Raw genomic sequence first — 20,712 nt, 5'->3', positions numbered from 1 at the left:
TAATGAATTGTTTCAATAAAACATGAAAATCGGTTATTAAAAGCACCATGAACTATTGATATATCATAAATTGTCACTGATGCTCCTCCGGTGCCTTTTTTTCAGCTTTAGCATTTTAAGTTTTCTGGTTATGCAACCCTCAAACCAAATGAACACTTCTCAATACCATCAAGATATTCTACTTCTCATCTTTTTCTCATTTTTTAAATTGATTGATGACTGTTTTCTAATTTTCTGAAACAATGAAAAGGATATGAACCAATCCATACTGGTCCCATGCAAACAACACAGGTGAAACGAAGTGTCGCTGTTTATCTTGTTGCCTTTTGCAGCAAGATTTACCTCACTCACAGTATAGTCAACGCCTTCAATATCAACTTAAAAAGAAAGAAAGAAAGAGAAAGAGAGCGAGAGAGATTGTGGCTACAATTGCATGGTGCCCGATAGCTTTTCTGAATTGAAATCAAGAAACTTGGAGCACTACCACCATGGGACGTGGTATCAAGCACTTGGAATGGTACAGTAATTTCGGGGCTCGACCATGAAAAAGAGGAAAGTTTGGACCCTTGCTTTTGTCGTAGTGGAGAATATGTATATCTTGTTTACGTATGCTGTAAAGAATAAACATTAGAAAGAAAAAGTGTTCCATTCAGAGCGGCCATGGCAGATTTTCCTTTGGCCGGAAGGTGATACCGTCCACTTTCTCCCCACCGCCAAATACAGCTAAACAATGAAAGGAAGTCAAGAAAGAGATTGAGTAGAAAAGGGTTTGGTGATGCCTAGCAGAGACAAACCATGATTTGTACTTTTTTCTTTTTCTCTGCTACATCACTAAAGAAAGTAGAAAATGAAGCAGAAGATGATGCTTCTGGAAGTGCATTTTCTTTTGCCTCATAATTTCGCAAAGAAGCTGATGGTTTGGGAGTTTTTTGATACAGAACTATCGAATAATGATCGACTGGTTTCAGCTTTAGATTGTCAAGCGACGATTCATTCGCTCTTAGTGTTTGATGTTAATTTACTCATGATTTCGTTACTTCATTGAATTTTTCTTTCCCATAACACATAGGCTTGGTGTCTGCCGTCTTTCTACTCATTGAAAATATTTAATTCTGATAATATGATAAAGAATCAATGCGATGCCGATATTGAAAAACATTTCAGAAACTATGGGCCTTAAGGGATGGACAGATATCATTTGAAAATTGCTCTCAATGGTAGAAGTTTTCTCGGTATGTTCCCAGCAATACTTTAATAGAGATTATAGTTTGAATATTCGATCATTAAATTATTAATTATTCAAAAGTGGTAGTAGAGGAACATGTGACGCATGCGTTAGTGCAGTTGAAATTATTCTTTCCTTGAAGAATAATCTTCCTCTAATAACATGTTACGAAGAGAAGGAAAACAAGATATTGAGGGCCCTTGAATAATGTAGCTTTGAGGTTAGGAACCTAAAGGAGGAGGCAAGAAGACTCTGAATTTTCTGCATCTTTCATTTCAAATTTTCAGGTGATATATATGGAAGCCATACTCCGTCAGTGATCACGTGAGAAACCTCCTACGATAAGTTGGATTATATTGATAGCCAATAGAAATGTATATAAGTTGATCTAAAGACTTGGAATATAAACCCATAATTTTGCAGAAGAGAGAGATTTGTAATAGTTCTGAATTCTTCTATATGAAGGTTCCATGCCAAACTATATAAAATAATTGAACACCATTAGCATCTTAACCTTTTTCTGGACTACCACAGGACTGCAATTCATATGTCTCTAGCTTTTGACTGACACTACTTTTTGTTAATTTTAATTGCTACTTTATATTTTCAATAATATATTAGGTAAAATTGCTTTTCAAAATGATAAGTGCAAACTAAAATAATACCAACTAACTAGAATTTCAAATTTTATTGGTCTTATTGCCTGCATATTCCAATGAACTTGCTTTGTGAGCTAGTCCTCTTATCCTGGATAGGTGGCATCCATATCTTTGTGACCAAAATTTGAAATAAGCTACCAAATTTGAATAGCACCAAGTTGATAGAAAATTACATGTTTAATGCCCATGTAATACGTTTCTTGACATATTCACAGTAATTCGGGAATGCAAAGTAAGCCCATTTTGCATTTCATGTAGGATTTCCTCCCTTAGACCACAAAAGGAAAGAGATAATCAGTATATAAACTAAGTAGCATATTTCACCAAAACTTATATCTTCAAAGTCATTAAAAAATTCAAGGAAATAGAGACACAAACTTAGATGGTGCACAATAAAAATTGACTGATGTCAAATTACGTAAGAGAGGCTTGGATAGGATCTAACAATTTCCTAATCATAGGCATCTCTCGTCCACAAACACTGCTTGCTTTTCTGCAAAGGTTGGATTCTTATTTTGTTTTGGAATTTGTGAGTCTTCCTCCTTCCTCACAATGTCTGCCACCAGTGCGCAGATGATTGGCCAGAAAGGGTCAAAATAACTTCCATTTCTTCCACTCTACCGGACTAGCTATCAGCTTGCTTCCAAGACAAGTAATGAACCTGTATAGAATTTCGTATCATCATTATTTAGACTTTTCTCCAATAACTTATGTGATACTCGTCTAGTACTATAGGTATCATAAATATTTCCTTGTCTTTTATACATACTGAAGTGGACTCTCCATATCCAAGTTGTAGGTGCATTTGGGGAGAGCGCGTTGTTTGGCTAGAATTTAATATACGGATGACTACTTTTTAACATCTAAACTTTTTTTGCTTACCGACAATGATAAAAAAAAATTGAGCATAGAAAACAAAGCATATTATTTTTTCCTTTCATGTGAGCAAATACTTTATCCCCTCTACATCAAGAGAAGGGCAGAGTGAAGCCTGTCTTTTGTTTGTAACTGTTCAAGCTCCAGTAGGGAAAATTAGAAGAATCACACCTATATATATATGTGTGTGTGTGTGCGTGCGTGTGCGTAAAGTAATCGAAAACCAGACCATTAAAAATTGACTGCTAAAGTATTTTGTACAATCTAACCGAATGCATATAAACTTAATAATGTTTTAGTGAGAAACATACATTAAGTCATGTTTTGAGCTGAACATGTTTTTCTAGTTAAATATGAATGGCTCTTATGACACCTAATTTTTTATAGTAGAAAAATAATGCTTTTCCTAAAAACAAATTTAATTAAAACATGTTTTATGTTGAATTAGTATTTACAAGGATAGCAGAATGTTTATAATTTTTTATAAAAACCTTTTTTGACAAGAATTCAGGACGTTTGGTTTTTGTCCCTGCCCTAAGTGGTCTGACATATACTATTTTTCTTCTCTCTCTCCCTCTCCCTCCCCTCTCTGTCTCTCTCTCTCTCTCTCTCTATATATATATATATATATATATATATATATATATATATATATATATATATATATATATATATATATATATATATATATATATAGAGAGAGAGAGAGAGAGAGAGAGAGAGAGAGAGAGAGAACCCCAAGGTCTGGTGTGTTTTGTGCCCTTGCCTTGGGTTAAACGACAATGACTTTATCACTTGATTTATGGCATCGATGGATTTCAACGAAGACTTTTTGTTTCAAATCAATCGTCTCTGCACAACCTTGTTCAGAAATACAATCATGTTCTTTGGACCATGTAATTTTATTCAGAAATTGATGTTTTACGCAATGTGAACTGTTGGATTTTCATGCACAGACAAAAGGTTATGGACACATCTCGCACGCACACACCAAAAGTTTAGACTACACGTTAATTCGACGATCTGGTTAATGTGTGCTAAACTATCAGAAATTTTTCTATGTGAATGTGACATGAAACCAAATTGATGTGAAGATTCTGAATCAATGGTAGGATTCGTGTTGCACAAGAACTTGCAGGCCGATGAACTGAAGCAAAACTATCGAAAAAACGAATCTCATCAGGACGAAGGCAGGTGTGCAACTGTGTGGGCAATTGCACCCATAAACCAATTAAAAAGTTTGTTTTTATATTGATAGTTTAGGGTGACTTTTTCCATTAAATATTGGTTCCCTTTAAAATTTTATGACTAGTGTCCTTTAATCAAAATTTTCTGCCCCACCTGTTCTTTATCCTTTTGGGTTTAATATGGATCTGGACAACATGGTTTGATACATATGACATCTTTGCAAGACCTGGATTGTATGGAGCTCGTTGAAACATACACAAGAATTAAGTATGGGATCGAACTCAATAATGGGAACGGGAAGAGAGGTAGATCAAAAAGAAGAAAAAAAAATCAAAATCAAAATTAAACATACAAGAACACAAGTATTTAAGTGGTTTTACAAGACAAATAGTCTCCCTACATTGCAGATCAGACCATATTCGAGCTCTATAATTTCGAAGTTGATAAATAGGAAGGATGTTGGCCCTCTTAAATATGGAATCTAAGGCAACACTAAAATTTAAATTATAATAATACCCCTGTTTCATTATGCATAAAAGAGATGCCGATTGAATTGAAATCATTATCCGACTCCACGCAAAAAGAGCTTTTTTCTTTTATATGCTCCGTCAAAGTATGCGGTTGCACATGCATCGCATCGAAGTTGATCTTTGAATGTTTATAAATGAGGTTATTGAATAGATAGTTGCCCTGGTTCGTAACCTTTTTGGAATTAGAGCCAAAACTGTTAAGGGATGAGTTGGGATCCACCAAACCAGAAGCTTGAGCTCAAGAGTGGGTCGGATTGTTATAGTGGTATCAAAGCCGGTTCAACACTCGAACATATGTGTTTTAAGGGAAACCAAAAATTTAGTCTCGTATTAAAGATTATGCTAAAAGTGGGTTGAAATCTGCCGAACCAAAGACGGAGCTAAGAAGCGGGTTGAAATTGTTACACAAACACCTCCCTCTCTCTCATGAAACAACAAGAGAGACATAAGTACAAACAGGCCAGCAACATTATAGGATGTCGGATTCATTTAAGTCTGTGATTTGACGGATGAACAAATGCAGTCTCTTTATCTTGTCAATCGAAGAAACCAATACGGGAGCCCGAGGTGACGGATTTTTCTCCCGTGCATGGATCACAACTTGTCGATGACGACTGGTCGGAGGATCAACGTGAATTAGGGACATTGCCCGTCATAGCGAGCTAATTGTGCGGACAGAGCGCGTCCGGTCAGGTCGCTAAAAGCTATAGCGTTGCTGAAAATGTTCGATTCGTTTTGGTTCGGCCGTCTGCGTCACTGACCTGGAGCGATGGAGACGCAGGCTCATGCACACCTCACTTGCGTCACCATTAACCACTAACTACGTTTACCTACTCGGAATTGAAATTCCGGTGGCCGCCACCCACTTAAATGCATTATACGTACGGATGGCCGGCGGGAGTTTGGCGCACCGACTCCGGCTGGTGACTGGTCGGCGGCACGTCAGTTCGAGTGACATGAGCATTAGAAGCTTTACACCGGCAATCAGTGCATGTTTCTGAACCTCAATCAAAAAAATTCAGGCTTGACTACTTCATTGAAGAACAAATACGGCATGGGACTACAGTTTTTTAATGGAAGAAAGAAACTTTTTAAGGTATCTACATCTATGAGGCTTTAAATGGTTTTACAAGATATTTTGGTGGGCAGCGCAAGTTTTAGAAAATATTGTGAGATATTTAGTTGGCGATAATATTCAGGAAGCTGATTTGCATTAGTGCTTGCTAGGACTGTCTCACATACAAGTCACCTGCATGAGCAATCTGTTTTTTTTTTTTTATATATATTTTTATCAAGTGTAATTTATATATTTATCGAGCTTAATCGAGCCAAGTCCACTTAACTTGAGCTTGACTCGTTTAGGTTGTTGAGTTCATTTCTTAAGTCGAACTTGACTCGTTTAGTAAACGAGTCTAGTTTGAGTTAAGTTTATCGAGTGAGTTTAAGTCAAGCGCAAGTGAGCTCGACTTGTTGAACAGCCCTAACTTGAATGATTTGGAGCCACCAGATTGGATCCAGTACGGATGTCATGGGTAGGTAAGATCCGATTTCTGACCTAAATTTGGTTCCCTTTTGTCAGCTCCAGCTCCAGTAAAACAAATGAATACGAATCCTAGTCTGATTCATACTTCCTATTCCGTTCAGTTGACCAAATTCAAATCTGAATATGCATAAGAGTCCCAATAATGATCTGATGCGATCGGATGTAAGGTATGGATACCCCAATTGAACCCAGATTTGAACCTAAATCTGAGTCTGAGACCAATTGCAATTTCAAGGAAAGACGCCACTATGTCAAATCAGGTAGGCGATGTCATCCGACCCGCTTTACTCCCCCACCTAACGTGATCTTGCTACGGAAACCATATGTTAGATCCACTCATTTATTGTACCTACTTACGTATAAAGAGCGGCCAGGATCACATCTCACAAACTTCTTATAAATTTTAAAATCAATGTGATCTAATCTTAGGTGCTAAATGTCAAATTTCTTGTCTTGTAATTTTTTTTACATACTGATGCTTGAAAGAAAATTTTGTGAATTTACACTTAGAAAAATAAAATGCTATATAAACTAAACAAGCAAAGTTGAGCTTTTTCACGTTAGTGTATATCAAATTAACCGCATCGGACAAATTAGGTGCCAAACAAAGAAAAATCCCAACGGATTACAATGCTAATCTTATTGCACTTAATTTTGATTAACTATTTTAAACCTGCAATCAAAAGCTCGTAGCGTTGGTGAACGTCAAACCACCACCGGGGCGGGACGGCGCCGCCCACCGGACCGGCGCGCAATTCGGGTCTCCCGCGATCAGTTTAAATAGAGAAGCGGTGAGCTCATGAAACGCATGAGCGGATAAAGAGGGGGGCTGCAGTGCAGATCGGGGACTTGCGGTGGGCCCCACTCCGAGCTGTGGGAGCCAGCCAGGTGCGTGGCGTCCGACCTGGCGGGTTGCAGGTGGGGCCCAACCCATCTCATTCCCACCTTGGCACGAAAAGGATGGCGACAGCAACACGGAGACGCGCCCCATTTTCGACTTTGGCCCCACTCGACCCTGTTTTTGTTTTCTCATAATGCACTTGCTAATTTTTATGAAAATGAATTTAACAAAAAATTGAAACAAATTTGAAATCTACTATGCGTGATTCAAATCAGTTTTACATTTACTCTTTTGGATGTTCGTAATATGATGCATATGGAATATTTATCTTCATAATAAAACTGATTTAGTAATTTTTTGAAGGTTAAGAGGGAACTATATTTTTTGTAAATACAAAAAACATGAAATAGAAATATCATATTTTAAAAAAGTAGGGGCCGAAAGAAACTTCCTCATATTCCATCTCCAAGCATCCCCACCGCAACAACGAGGTAGTTAGCCTCTAGGGGTAACTTAGTAATTTACTGAATCGCCAGGATCTCGCCGTGGAATCGGCGGACCCGGCAATTCAGATCGGCCTCGTCGCCGGGAAGGATCGCTCAGCAAGTTAGATCCTAGCGGCGGAGCATTTAATATTTGCCTTTGCTTTCCCCCGCAGCGCTCCGAAAGAAAAAAAAAACTCGGGGTGTGAAAATGCCCTACTCGGAACTAAATATAACGGAACAGCCATTCGCCGCTTCGGGTTCAACCCCCGACGCTATTCCTTGTATGAATCTAAAAACATTTTGGTCATTTCAACCGAATTTAAACGCATGCTACGTAAGCGGCATCGTGGATCTACCTTAGTATTTTGACCTTTCATGATAAATTTGTTTTTAAAATTCACCAAACTTTAAAATCGTTTTATTTTTCTTACTGACTTTTGAAATGTTGTAAAATTCTTATATAGATTGATTTTTGTGATGGTATAATATGATAGCTCCTGAAAGGTTGGCACAATGGATAGAGTGGAAGAGAGCAGGCGATATGTATGTTAAAATAGCGCAACAACGACATCTTGAGGCACCAAAGATATGTATGTTAAAATGGCGCAACGACCACATCTTGAGGCTTGAGGCACCAAAGTATACTCTTTGATTTAAAAGGACAAAGAATTGAGTAAAAGCTTATATTCTCCTTTTAAACTATAAGCCACCCAAAATAAATATCAATTGTATCTACAAACTTTATTGGAGCAGATATTGACATCTAAAAAGCAATTTTAACTTTTTTTATTTACTTTTTTGTTGGAATCTTAATTGCACCCACCTGGTTTTGGTTTCAAGTTTAAATGGAATAGGTCAAAAGTTAGATATTCATGCCTATCTTTCTCATCACAGCCCGACACGAGTCCTTCGTATGTCTAGCTTGCGAATCAAACCAGAAAAACTGATAACTCATTTGATTGGCCCCAATAATGGAGAAATCTGTATTTTTCCAACTTCCTTCTAATATTTTGTTTAAATAAATACAAATCTTGAATTTTACATTTTTTTATTGAAATTATTACTTTTAAAAGTAAACATATATTAATTTTGATTTCGTAATAGTCACTACGGTTTGTACCTTTATGCGACATGATCGATTAAAGCTGCCAAAGAGGTTGAATATCTAAATATGGACAATCTGGATAATTGGTTCACATGGGCAGTCTCCCAATAATTAGTCTGATAATGGACTGGGTCGAAGCCATAGGTCCGACTCAGCCATGGACCCTTGTGCTTGTGCAACTAAATTAGAAATCCAAGGCATAAGATCCAAAAATGAGAAAAGAATAGTATGCTTTTGTTCATAGTTGGTAAATCTGTGACTCAGCTTCGAATCGGCAAATGATCGAGAGCTGACTCAGGCGATTCCCAAGCCAACTCGACTAGTTTGCCAACTATGGTTTTGTTGCTAATTTCAGTCTTTTTCATACTCTATCGGTTCTTCTTCCTTAAATAATTCAGATCTAAAGTCTCTCTCTCTCTCTAGGTTCAGTAGCATTATCTAATTCCAAACTAGAACACTAATCAGTTGCCGAATCGGATCTGAATCCGAAGTTACAACCTCCCCGGTCAATGGCAACCCGTAATTGTTCCCTAAAACAGTGGCATTGAGCAAGGAAGCGCCATCTCCTCTCAATTGAAAAATGAAAATGCACCAAGGAGGAAATATACGAAAATAAAGACTGAAATAGAATTTTTAAAAAAAGAAGGAAAAAATCGCGTGACGGAGAAGCAGCTTTTCGGGTCGGAGGCTCGCCAGCTGTCCTCCCCATGAACACCATGATTGTTTTAGAGAGAGAAAGAAAAAGAGGGAGAGAGAGTCGCCGCGAGGCCCCCACATATTCCGAGTGTGGGCTCGGGGCCCACCCCTCTCTCTCTCTCTGCATCTTTAATTTTCGCTCTCTTCACTCGGGGACCTCACGCAGAGAGGGATGGAGGGAGAAGATGGCGGGAGGGAGCGGAGCTTCTCTTAATTACGGTCTTGCCATCTTCTTCTCGGCGCTCTCTTTGCTGGTGATGGTGGTGAGGAGCGGTGATGGGGAGATCTGAGCGGATGGATGGCGCCGGCGCCGGCGCCTCGCCGTCCAGGAAGGCGCCAGAACTGAAGCGGGAGTTGCTGAGGCTCGTGAGGGCGATACCGGAGGATGGCGGCGAGGAGAGGAGGGTGGGGGAGGTGTTCGACCGGATTGAGCGGACGGTGCGCGCCCTGAGGGGACTGAAGCACAGGAGGACGTTGTCGCAGAAGCTGGACGCCGCGGGCGTTCCGGAGCAGTTCCTCTGCCCGATCTCCTCCGAGCTCATGAAGGACCCCGTCATCTTGGCCACCGGGCAGGTGAAAATCCTCGCTGCTGAGGCCGACGATAGGTGTTTTTTACTTACGGTTTGGAAGTTTAGGTGTCGTTGGAGAGCGTCTTTGAGGGAGAATTTTGGTTCGAGAATGTGGTTCTCTTGATGATTGAAGAGTTTCTTTGGTTTTAAAGAGTCGATTGGCTATTTGTTTACTCGAGGAGAGGACTTCTGGTGGTTCTTTTGGTTCGGAAGTTGAGAATAGAAGGCATTAGTAGTTTCATATATGAATCAGGAACTAAGCGTTTCTCCGTTTTCCTTTTTGTGTGCAATGTTGATAATTCTTTTTTTTTCTATGGAGTTTCATGAGCTTTCTAAGGAACTACAAGTTGATTTCAGTGTCGGAAATGGGGGAGTCCTGCTTTCCTTTTTTCCCTTTTATGATGATGAAGAAGAGGGACTTTGGTCTCTGCTTCAGCGTTCAATTCATAATAGTTTTAGGGTTTTGAAGTTTTCTTTTTCCCTGTCCTGTTGAGGATTTCTCGTTCGGCTATTCTTTGCATAGCCAAGTACTTTTTTTTTTTTAATAAAACAACCAAACTCAATTTCGGTTCGGTTCGGTGTTCATTTCTTTAAACTTTCATGGTTCGATTTTTTTTTTTCTTATACTAAGATGAATCGGTTCATCTTTGTGCAAGAACTTCCACTCCCGGAATTTGCTTCCCATTTCAGAATTTGAGGAATATTATCTTGACCATGAAAAAGATTTATATATACTTTTATATTTTTTGGTACAGTAATATTCTTTTAATCTGATCGTGAGTCTCTTTTTTTTTTTCTGCAACCGTCCCCAGAAATGCCTTCTTCTTGTTCTGAAAAACACTGATCATGTGTGAAGCTGTCATGTTTGGGTTGTTGTCTTCCTGGAGGGTTTGGTGTAGTGATGGTCAGACAGCACCACTGCAAGAACTGTGCGTACCTGATTTATGGGTCTTCTGCTCTTTATGGATTTGTTGGTTTCCCTATTTAATGGTTTGTCGGTTGGATTTCCATTGTAATCTTTGTTGGTCGACACAATTCCTTGGTTGGTATCGTCTTTTCGAATGAAAACTTGCTCTAGACCACGCCTTGTTCTTCTGAACAGTGTATTGGTTTTCTTCGCTTCCTTTTTGGCCATGTCTACCGCAAAATGGAGATACGGGAAAGACGCGTGGCATAACTTGCATGTACTCTTACGACCTGTAGACTCCTGCATGCTTTGCTTTGCCACGCATTTTTTGGAAAACTATGCTTCAATTTTTAATCCATGAAACGAAGTAGCACGGTTTGCCTGAGACGCTTTGTTTTCCTCTTGTTCTGTTTTATGGCTTCATGATTCTTTTGTCCTGTCCAAAATTTTTCTTCTTTTCTGTTTCTTCGCTCCTTTTAACAATATAGCATAGTATTGCAGATGCACTGTATTCCCTTCCTTTCAGCCATGTTCGTTTCTGTTACTACTTTTTCCTTTTCCTTTGCTTCAGAGACTCTTCAGCGGCTTCATCTCACTCTGTCTACGGTATAGAGAGATTTATTTAGCTTGTGGTTCGTGGTATGGGATATTGCTGCTAGTTTCCATTTCTCTGCTTTGGACGAGATTTTTTACTTCACCTAGTTTTAGCATAACCGACCACCTGCAATTGGCTAGGTTTGTACAAATTGCTTCATAAAGTTATTTCCTCTTTTCCTCATGCAGACGTATGATCGGGCTTATATTCAAGCCTGGCTAAATGCAGGGCACAGGACGTGCCCTAGGACACAGCAGGTCTTATCACATGTGATCCTTACTCCAAATTACTTGGTCAGGAATATGATACAGCAATGGTGTGAAAGCCAAGGGATAGAGCTGCCAGCCCCTCAGAATGGGACAGGTGACATTTATCAAGAAGGAATTACAGAGGGAGAAAGAATCCACCTTGATTCATTACTCGAGAGAATGGCTTTCCCATCCATTGAGCAACAGAAGCAAGCAGCAAAGGAGCTCCGCCTGCTGACTAAGCGCATGCCCTCATTTCGAGCACTTCTAGGTGAGACTCCAGATGCTATCCCGCTGCTGCTGTCCCTGTTATCTCGTGCTGATTCTGATCATCATCCTGAAGTCCAAGAGGATGTGGTTACCACAATTCTCAATCTTTCTATCCATGACGAAAACAAGAAGATTGTTACAGATACACCTGAAGCCATTCCTCTGCTCATAAAAGCTCTGAAGAAAGGAAGCATGGAGACCAGAAGCAATTCTGCTGCTACCCTTTTCACATTATCAGCACTTGACGCCAATAAGGTCAAAATTGGAGAGGCTGGCGCCATTAGTCCCCTGGTTGAGCTCCTCGATCAGGGAAGCTCAATGGCAAAGAAAGATGCAGCTGCAGCAATCTTCAACTTGTGCATAATGCATGATAACAGAGCAAGGGCAGTCAGGGACGGGGCCGTTCGTGTTCTTCTCAAAACGATCATGGATGAATCAGCGGGGCTTGTGGACGAGTCCTTAGCAATCCTTGCAATACTTTCAAGCAACCAGCAGGCACTTGAGGAGATCGGTAGGAACGGAGGCACACGGTGCATTTTGGATATCATAAGGGAGAGCACATCTGGACGTAACAGGGAGAATGCAGTAGCAGTTCTTCACGCGGTGTGCTGGAATGACAGGACGAAGTTGAAGGAGGTGAGGGAGGAGGAAGATGAAAATGGCAGCCTCACCGTTCTCTCACAGAACGGCACATCGAGGGCGCGGAGAAAAGCTGCCAGCATACTCGAGAGACTGAGGAGGGTCGCCAACACAGCATGAGTTGATCTGTAATAAGCTGTGGGAGTTTTGTAAATAGCAGTTTTTGGCCAGTGGAAATCGGTCCCATTTATGCATGTAAAGGAAACAATCATATATAATCACCCTCCAATCTCCATCCGCTTGAATATGACGCGCTCCACGTCAAAAATTCGCAGGTCTTTCTGTTTTTCGAAGTCTTGCTACTGTTGCAGGGCACCATGAAAGCATCTTTGTAATCTATCTGGTAAGATCTTGTTCCTTCTTGTTGCTTGGGATTCTTTTTCCTTTTGGCAAGGTATATATGAGTATGGTTGCGGAGTTGCTCAATATATCGCCTATGCATATGAGTTATTTGTTATTATTGTTGTTGTTGTCACTGTTATTGGTCAATCACCTTAGCAGCTGCTAAAATCATGGAAAAAAAGGGTAGTGGACTTCAATTGGTGTGAGCAACTCAGACTTCTTGCAGAATAACTTTGTCAACCAATTGATTTTTCCTTTTAGTATGTGGTTGTATCCTCCTAAAATCCCCTTTCAAAGTTAAATTTTTAGCGACAAAAGACGTATAGCTGCTTTCTGCTAAATGCTCGCAGAGAGTCCTTTAAATTGAGCTCTTATTTTGGTATTCTATGAAAATGGACAGCGTGTGATCTGGACAATCATGATGTCAACCCTGTACACCTAAAAGATCTTCTGTGCTTTTAGGCCTGATAGATATGGAATCAATGGAGAAATAGGTGTTGATAATGAGTCGCATAAAAGTGGGACTTTTCACTATGGAGATGATGAATGAAGAGCAATGGACCACATTATCATCATTTCCCTGCTTGAGGGCCAATGGACTGTGTGCGTGTGTGTGTGTGTGTGTGTTTGCCATCACACAAAATTAAGTGGAAAGAAAAAAAATAACATAACTGCAGACCAAGGCTTTTAAATGGTTCATATTTTATCCTCAATGAGTTTCCGCCCTACACACCTGCTTAGGTGGGTGGGCTCAAGGCCTTCAAGTTGAAAGCGGTCGAGTTTAAAGCCTCTCGTACATCTCGTGATTTCCTCATCGAATAGTTGATGAAGGAAATTTAAACGTGCGGAAGACTTCCTCTATTTAAATCCCTTGATATTGCAACAAACACACATATAAAATATAATTAAGATGTTAAATTTTGTAGGACCACTACAACGATCACACAACATATAACAAGATAAATGTTAAAAGAAGAAGAAAAGAAATTAAGCAAAGTAAAAAAAAAAAAAAGGCCACCAATTTACATGGGAAACTTGCTATGTGAAAATATAACCCAAAGTATTTCTGGACACTTCAAACTTGAGGATTTACTCTCTCTTGCATAACTTTCTATACCGAGCAATCCCACCAAAGAAAAAGGCTCTTTTCTATCTAAAGACACCAAGAGTCGAGACACATAGAGTCTAATAGCAGCTCAAAATGTACAAGTATAGATCTCTTTGCACATCTGCCTCAGAGAGCACTCAAAAAGGAATGAAACCTCCCCTCCCAAATTGGTAATAAACTCAAATCCAATGGTACCTACTTTCGTGATGAACTGTTAATCAGTAACGTTGGATCACCTTCACACATCAGATAAGAAATGAAATGTTCTTGTTTTATCTGTGTTCCTAACAGAGAACTTGAAATTGGACAAAACACCAAAGTCTTTGTACCAACTTCCCGCTTCGCCTTTATACACAACGCCCTACCAAAAAAGAAGGAAGAACAAAAAAACGTTGCAGCAGCTTCATATAGTGATGTTCATAAGTAAATTAAAAATTTTAATGTGGATTCGGTTTGAGACTTTGCATATGAACCATCCGATGTACAATCGAGTCCAGTTGTAGTCGAATCTGAATCCGGCTCTGTAATTGTGCTTTAATGTGGTATCCAAAACCAGGATTAAAATCAATCCCAAGTGACACAGTGGGGTTTAACTTCAACTAAGTCTATTTAGAGTACTCTTAAATCACAAACCACAAAGGAGAAGAGCTCATGTCTTATATTACTAGTCAATTGGTTGCTTATCTACTCCAAGCCTGTTGCCATAACACCTTTTATGAAGGATGCCGGTGGTTCAAAAGCACAATGTACTCCTCATTAAGTGCTTTGTCCACTTGATCCTTGCAGTTCATCTGAGGGAAAACCATCAATTGTTAGGTGTGCAACATATGATATAGGCTGCATCCCGTGAATCTTCATTGAATTCAGACACATTTTACCTGCCAAACGAATCCGATTCTTGTCGAGGCGATCGAACTGGTGGGTCCGGACCTTCCCCGGCTGCATGGATCAGGTTCGACCTTGAATCCTGCATAATTGGTGCCGGCTGCCGCGAGGGCAAAAATTTAAGAGTGCCAGAGTTTTGAGGGCAAGCTTGGCTGCTGCATGCTTTGGTGTAGAAAACATGGAGGGTCCCCCTGTTATTGGCATGATCCATGAACATGTGCTGGCATATGTTGGATTTCATGGGCTCAAAGACAACATATGGATTGACATTGAGACATATTATTAGGGTTAGTTCACATGTCTACACCCTTCACCAAAAACATCTACCAGCCATGAGAGCAGACCATGATCCATCCTCATCCGCGGCCGAGCTAGGTGTGGGCTTGCGTGGGCAGTTGCTCACACGGACCCACAAAATTTATTTTATTTACATATTGGTTTGTCAACATAATTTAGTTTATATTTCAAACTTAAGGTTTCGTATATTAGTGCCCCTCAGCTACAACTTTCTGGCTTCGCCGCTGATCCGCATGTAGGACCCGAAACCGAAACTGTACCGTGGTTAAAAGTTAACCCAGCCATATGCAAGGTTGGTCCATAGGCAGGTTTTGCCATCCTATGTCGGCATGCATGTGAAAGACATATGACCATGACAATATATGGGTGGATTTATTGTATACATATGTCCCAATCCTACCAGACTTTAGTAGTTGTCATCAATCATTCAGCTAGAGACAATGCCAATGGCATGTGAACTACAAAATATCAAGCAACAGGGCCTGAAAGAAACGAGATTCAGCAGCTTGAGGCCGCAGTTGATTATGTAAGAAAAGTATTGTTGCATCAAATGAGCATTTTCATAAATAATTTTTTACACAGAATACATTTTACATTATCTTTGTCGTTGGCAATAGCTTGGCATCAATGCAAAAGCACCATTTTATCATTTTTCTTACCACTTTTTTAAAAGTGTGAACTACCAAATACATTTTTTTAGAATGGCCTCCAACTATCTGGGTTACATGCAAGAATACTGCATACATATGGTCCTCACAGAACATATATAGTCGTTCTAGTGATGGGTGGGAATACCGTGGGATGAACAATCGCATCTAAAAACGTAAGAGCTAAGATTACTGGTCACAAGTTTTAGTGGCACTGAACATGAATCAAAAGGGTTCAAGTTTTCAGCATTCTCACATGAGATCTTCTAATCCTCGCTTACACATTTCGTCGATCGAACTTGAAAAGCTGTTATGGCTGTGATGCAAGCAGTAGATCTGATAGAACCCCATTCCTCTCTCTCTCTCTCTAATATATATATATATATATAGAGAGAGAGAGAGAGAGAGAGAAATCACCTCTGGTTCTTAGAGTACAACATGTGAAATTCAAGATTCTTAAAGGCTATAATCGTTGGTAGTTAGTGTGACCCGTGACTAATAATACAGACTGAAAAATCATGAACAGTCTTGTGACAGGTACACCTATATATTTGAGAAATTTTATTTTGTTTTTGAAATCTATTTTTTCTTCCGGTTGAGGTAGTATAGGTGTGTGTGTGTGTGTGGAGAGAGAGAGAGAGAGAGGGAGAGAGAACATTATCGGTGCTTGGTTAGGTGGCTGAAATATCAATTCGGATATCAATTCTGTATTCAAAAGTTGGGCCCCAAAATAGGATACAGGATGTTTAATTCGCTGTCCCGTGAATGCAAGGTAGAGAACATCTAGTTGTGGCACTAGGCGCAATGTGGTGCAGGATACTGTTGGCCCACCTTTGCTGTTTTGCCAATTTAGTAGAACACGAAGAACAGATTTTTGGAAATGTGCGTTTCTGTCCACTGTTTGCGTGCAGGTTGCAGAACACTTTGCTGGCATCCGCTCCACCTGACGGAACACATTTGCAAACATCTTCTTAGGGATTGCTGAATGTGGTCCTAGCTTATTTTGAGAGAGCGAGAGAGAGAGGGAGAGAGAGAGAGAGTACCAGGTACCTTTATTGTGGGATGAATTTCTTTTTTTCTACTTTATGTCGCTAGAAACACCAAAAATGGTTGTTAAATGCCTTGAGAAAGTGTAGCCAAACAAAAACTGTGGTTAATGCACCTCTTACGATGATTTTTGTTGACGAAAAATAAATAAAAATCCATTCGACAACCAGTATATATATATATATATATATATATATATATATATATATATATATATATATATATATATATATATACGCTTTTAAGATGCTAGTAGTCACATTCAACAATCCTTTAAGACGATGTTTGCAAAGGTGTCCTGTTGAGAGGAACGGATGCAGTGCAGCTTAATTTCTTCGTTTGTTTTGAAAGGAAAATTACTAAAGAAATCTAATTGGACAAGTTTAGTGATTCAGTAATAGTGATACCAAGAATCTTAAGGTTGTGTTTGTTTCACTGCAGATTTATGCAGTGATATGAGATTATTAGAATCTCAAATCGATAGATTTAAGGTCGAACTTTTCCCCCATCCGACCTTAAATCCATGGTTTTTAACTGCTAACATGAACTTAAAATCCATGTTACAGAGGATCTCCCAAAATACAACTTTTAATGCAGACTCGAATCTTAGATTTGAGAATACACCTTTTAATGCAGGCTCGAATCTTAGATTTGAAACTATCAAACACAATCTAAAAGATTAATTGAAGTTGAACATTCAGAAGCCATAATTCTATTTTGTGTTTTGTATGTGTGAATCCAAATTCACGTCCAGAGTCCAACAATTAAACGACATCTAAAATCTGACCGTAATAGCGAAATGATCCTTTTACATCCTTCCCTAATATCTGTGAGCAAAAGGTTTAGAGTCATGCCAACTTTAGGTTTTACTAAGTCCGATATAATTCAAATGCGCACTCTAATTACATTTAAAAATAAATGCCTTCGTTGTCCAGTCTGAGAGCCACAGTCTTAGTATCCAGAACTTGCATGTGTTAAAGTTCATATTCTCCTTTTATTTTAATACCAATTGAAATTGGAATCAGTTCTGATTCAAAAATATTCATTGAGTTCAATTCCAATCAGCAATCGAATATGATATATTTTCTTTGATTGGTCAAATTAATTCGAATAAAAATTTGAGACATTAATAAGTTAAATCCATTAATCCTCAACATTCTTACAAGCGACAAGCTTTCTAGCAATGTCCTCTCTCTCTCTCTCTCTCTCTTATAAAATTTAAAGGAACTGTATTTTGACACTGTTGGGTTCCTTTTGGTCACATTTCAGAGCCACAATAAGTTTCCATAAGAAAGAATAGCATTCCTGCAAAGATTGTGACCTCAAATATAGCTGAAGAAACTTTCTCATTTACTCAAACATTGAAAATCTTATTTACCTAAGCTTCCATTTGCCTAATATTTGGTCAGTATTTGTTTAATAAATACTGGGTTTTATCAGCAGCATCAGCTTTCTAATGAGGGCCACTTGAATATATATATATATATATATATATATATATATATATATATATATATATATATATATATATATATATATATATATATCTGATGTTGGTTGAAATTGATCAAACAGATAGGGAAGTTGAAGACTTTGTTTTTTGAGGAACCCAGGATTTTTCAAGGACACGCATGAGTTATAAGGTCACATAGAAAGGATTCGAATATATATGATATAGATTTAAAGACCAGGGATGAGAAATTGGATGGTTATGGCCAATCTCCAGTGTGTTGCCTTATTTCTAAAGCAACTTTCTCACTGGCCATACACATTTCCACTACAGAATTATTAATCTTTTTTGGGATTTTGGTAATGTTTCGGGATAAAATTGATATATCTTTGAAGTAATCATATCTCATAAATTATGACCAATTGGTGTTTTTATAATCTTCTTCTTTCTTTTTCACGCATGCAAATGATACAACTCAATACTTATGTCTTATTAAACCAACCATAGGAGTACCACAAACAGGATTCTTCTAACAGTATGATCAAAATTTTTAAAGTTATTTAGGTGAAGGTACTTTGTCGCTTGCTTAGTGTTATAAACCCTGTGACGAGCAGCCATATGCTACTAGTAGTACCTTCTCAACATACTAGAGTAAAAAAAAAATTGGATGAGAAGAGCATATATATGTATAAGAAGAAAAAAAACATATACTGTTTATATATAAATTGACCTATAATATGCATTTGATAGTATTTTCTATAATACTATGCATGTAATGTGATGTTTATCTTATGACAAGCATAAACATTGAAGTATATGTTTCTTGTGGCTACAGAGGTAAATGATATATTAGTGAAACTGATTAATTAAGGTGATTATGGTATCTAAACTAAACTTCATTAAACTACTAACCTTGATCAAGGCCACGTATACACTTCGCACAAAAATAAAAGAAAGAGTCTTATCAACATTAAGCATTTTCTTTAAATCACCAAATATAGTCAGCAAATGTTCTAAATACAATAAATTGGTAACTATTTATTAAAAAAAAAGAACAACATACGACCTGGCCTTTTAACTAACCATTAATCCCAACCTATAAACTGACAAGCACAATTATATACATTTTACTTTACATTTAATTACCAAAAGTGAAAATATAGTCTACAGACATATTGGGTGCACATTACGAAGGACAACAAATACATAAGGATAAATAAATTAATTGATGATACAACTTTAAGATTAGTATTTGAATCTGAATCCTACTTTCAAATGTACAACAGAATCTGAACCGCATTATGATAAATTAAGAACCGATTTCCAAATGTAAGGATATTTGATGTACACCATTTATTTAAAACTGAATTCAAACCTAAATATTGACTCTATATTTATTTAAACCTGAATCTGAATTCAACCTGATGTCATTTCTTAAATCTAAATTTGGTTTGATCTAATTGGATGTTAATTTTTTTTTTTCATAACCAACTTTTTTGAAATCGATTAATCATCTATCTAATTCAAATACCCAATCAGAATATGATTTATTGACATCACTAAGTAAATCTATGAATGATCAATTTGGTACATTTCAATGACGAGTTAGAGTGGCATAGAATTGCACTTGGTAGTTTCAAATTAGACAAGAGGACTTTAAAAGAAGACGGACAAGTGAAAGAAAGAAGAACACCAGTACCTCTTTAGCGGCAATTTCTTGTATGTACTGTTGTCGCCAAAGGTAGGACTTCTCTGGACCAATTGGATGACCCGCACAAGTGAAAACGCGACAGTATTGTTGTTTACCCATTTTTTGAAATTTTAGGAAAACAGGGTTAATATTAATATTTCACACAAGTACGCATAAATTTTCAGAAAATAGCAAAAACCTGCCTCTGTTTTGAACAAGTTTGGGAATATAGTTGGATGCGAAGAAGGTTATATATTAGTGAGGAAGACGTGCGGCATCTTCTTCCCCCGCGTCCATTACTGCTGGCCTACATTTGGATGTATACATTATGCCTTTTGATAGGAGGAGCGTGAGCATAAAAATTAATTTTTATTTTGTGAATACGTAAAACTTCCGTTGCGATTTTTTCCATTACATAACTTTTGTACCTCATACTTTTGGAATCTAATATGTACTGTATTGATAGCATTTTCTGTATGTAATTGTATTTGTTTATACTTCTATATGTTTAAGATTATTGCATTGTGTGCCCATTAAGATATACAGACTGGTAATACAACGTGAGAATTTGCTTTGACGAATTTTTTTAAGATTCATTTAGTTTTAAAGCTTTAACCTTCTTCATTTTCTCTTTTTGTTTTTTCCATTATAAACATCCTAAGTCACTATAAGAAGGTGACTTACACCCACGAAGGCGGAATGTCGCAACCATTCGGATCGAATGCCCAAACAAACAACCTATTCCCGTTGTTATCAGGGAGTCTGATAGAATAAACTTTACACTTTACGAGGTTGTTTGGCAACAGTAATATATTGTGTTTGTCTTATAAATCTGTCTCAAAAAACATGAGATCCATAAATCAGTGGTTT

At 38.1% G+C, this 20,712-nt stretch overlaps 1 protein-coding gene across 1 annotated transcript; it reads left to right on the top strand.

Annotated features, from left to right (window-relative positions):
* The first annotated feature begins 9,294 nt into the window (after positions 1–9,294).
* LOC116248342 (U-box domain-containing protein 9-like) lies at positions 9,295–12,804 on the top strand. Its single transcript, XM_031621083.2, has 2 exons — positions 9,295–9,721; positions 11,408–12,804. The coding sequence occupies exons 1-2, from the start codon at positions 9,425–9,427 to the stop codon at positions 12,494–12,496; spliced, it is 1,386 nt and encodes a 461-aa protein (XP_031476943.1). The 5' UTR covers positions 9,295–9,424; the 3' UTR covers positions 12,497–12,804.
* The last annotated feature ends 7,908 nt before the right edge of the window (positions 12,805–20,712 follow it).

This window comes from Nymphaea colorata, chromosome 2 (genome assembly GCF_008831285.2).
Source record: "Nymphaea colorata isolate Beijing-Zhang1983 chromosome 2, ASM883128v2, whole genome shotgun sequence".
Taxonomy (NCBI): domain Eukaryota; kingdom Viridiplantae; phylum Streptophyta; class Magnoliopsida; order Nymphaeales; family Nymphaeaceae; genus Nymphaea; species Nymphaea colorata.
The sequence above is the reverse complement of the archived record's forward strand: the minus strand, read 5'-3'. Positions and strand labels throughout refer to the sequence as shown.

Excerpts from the sequence above, each read along its gene's own strand:
- LOC116248342 (XM_031621083.2), top strand. The coding sequence starts at position 9,425 with ATGGGGAGATCTGAGCGGATGGATGGCGCCGGCGCCGGCGCCTCGCCG. Across the intron at positions 9,722-11,407 it reads TCATCTTGGCCACCGGGCAG|ACGTATGATCGGGCTTATAT; the intron begins GTGAAAATCCTC and ends TTCCTCATGCAG.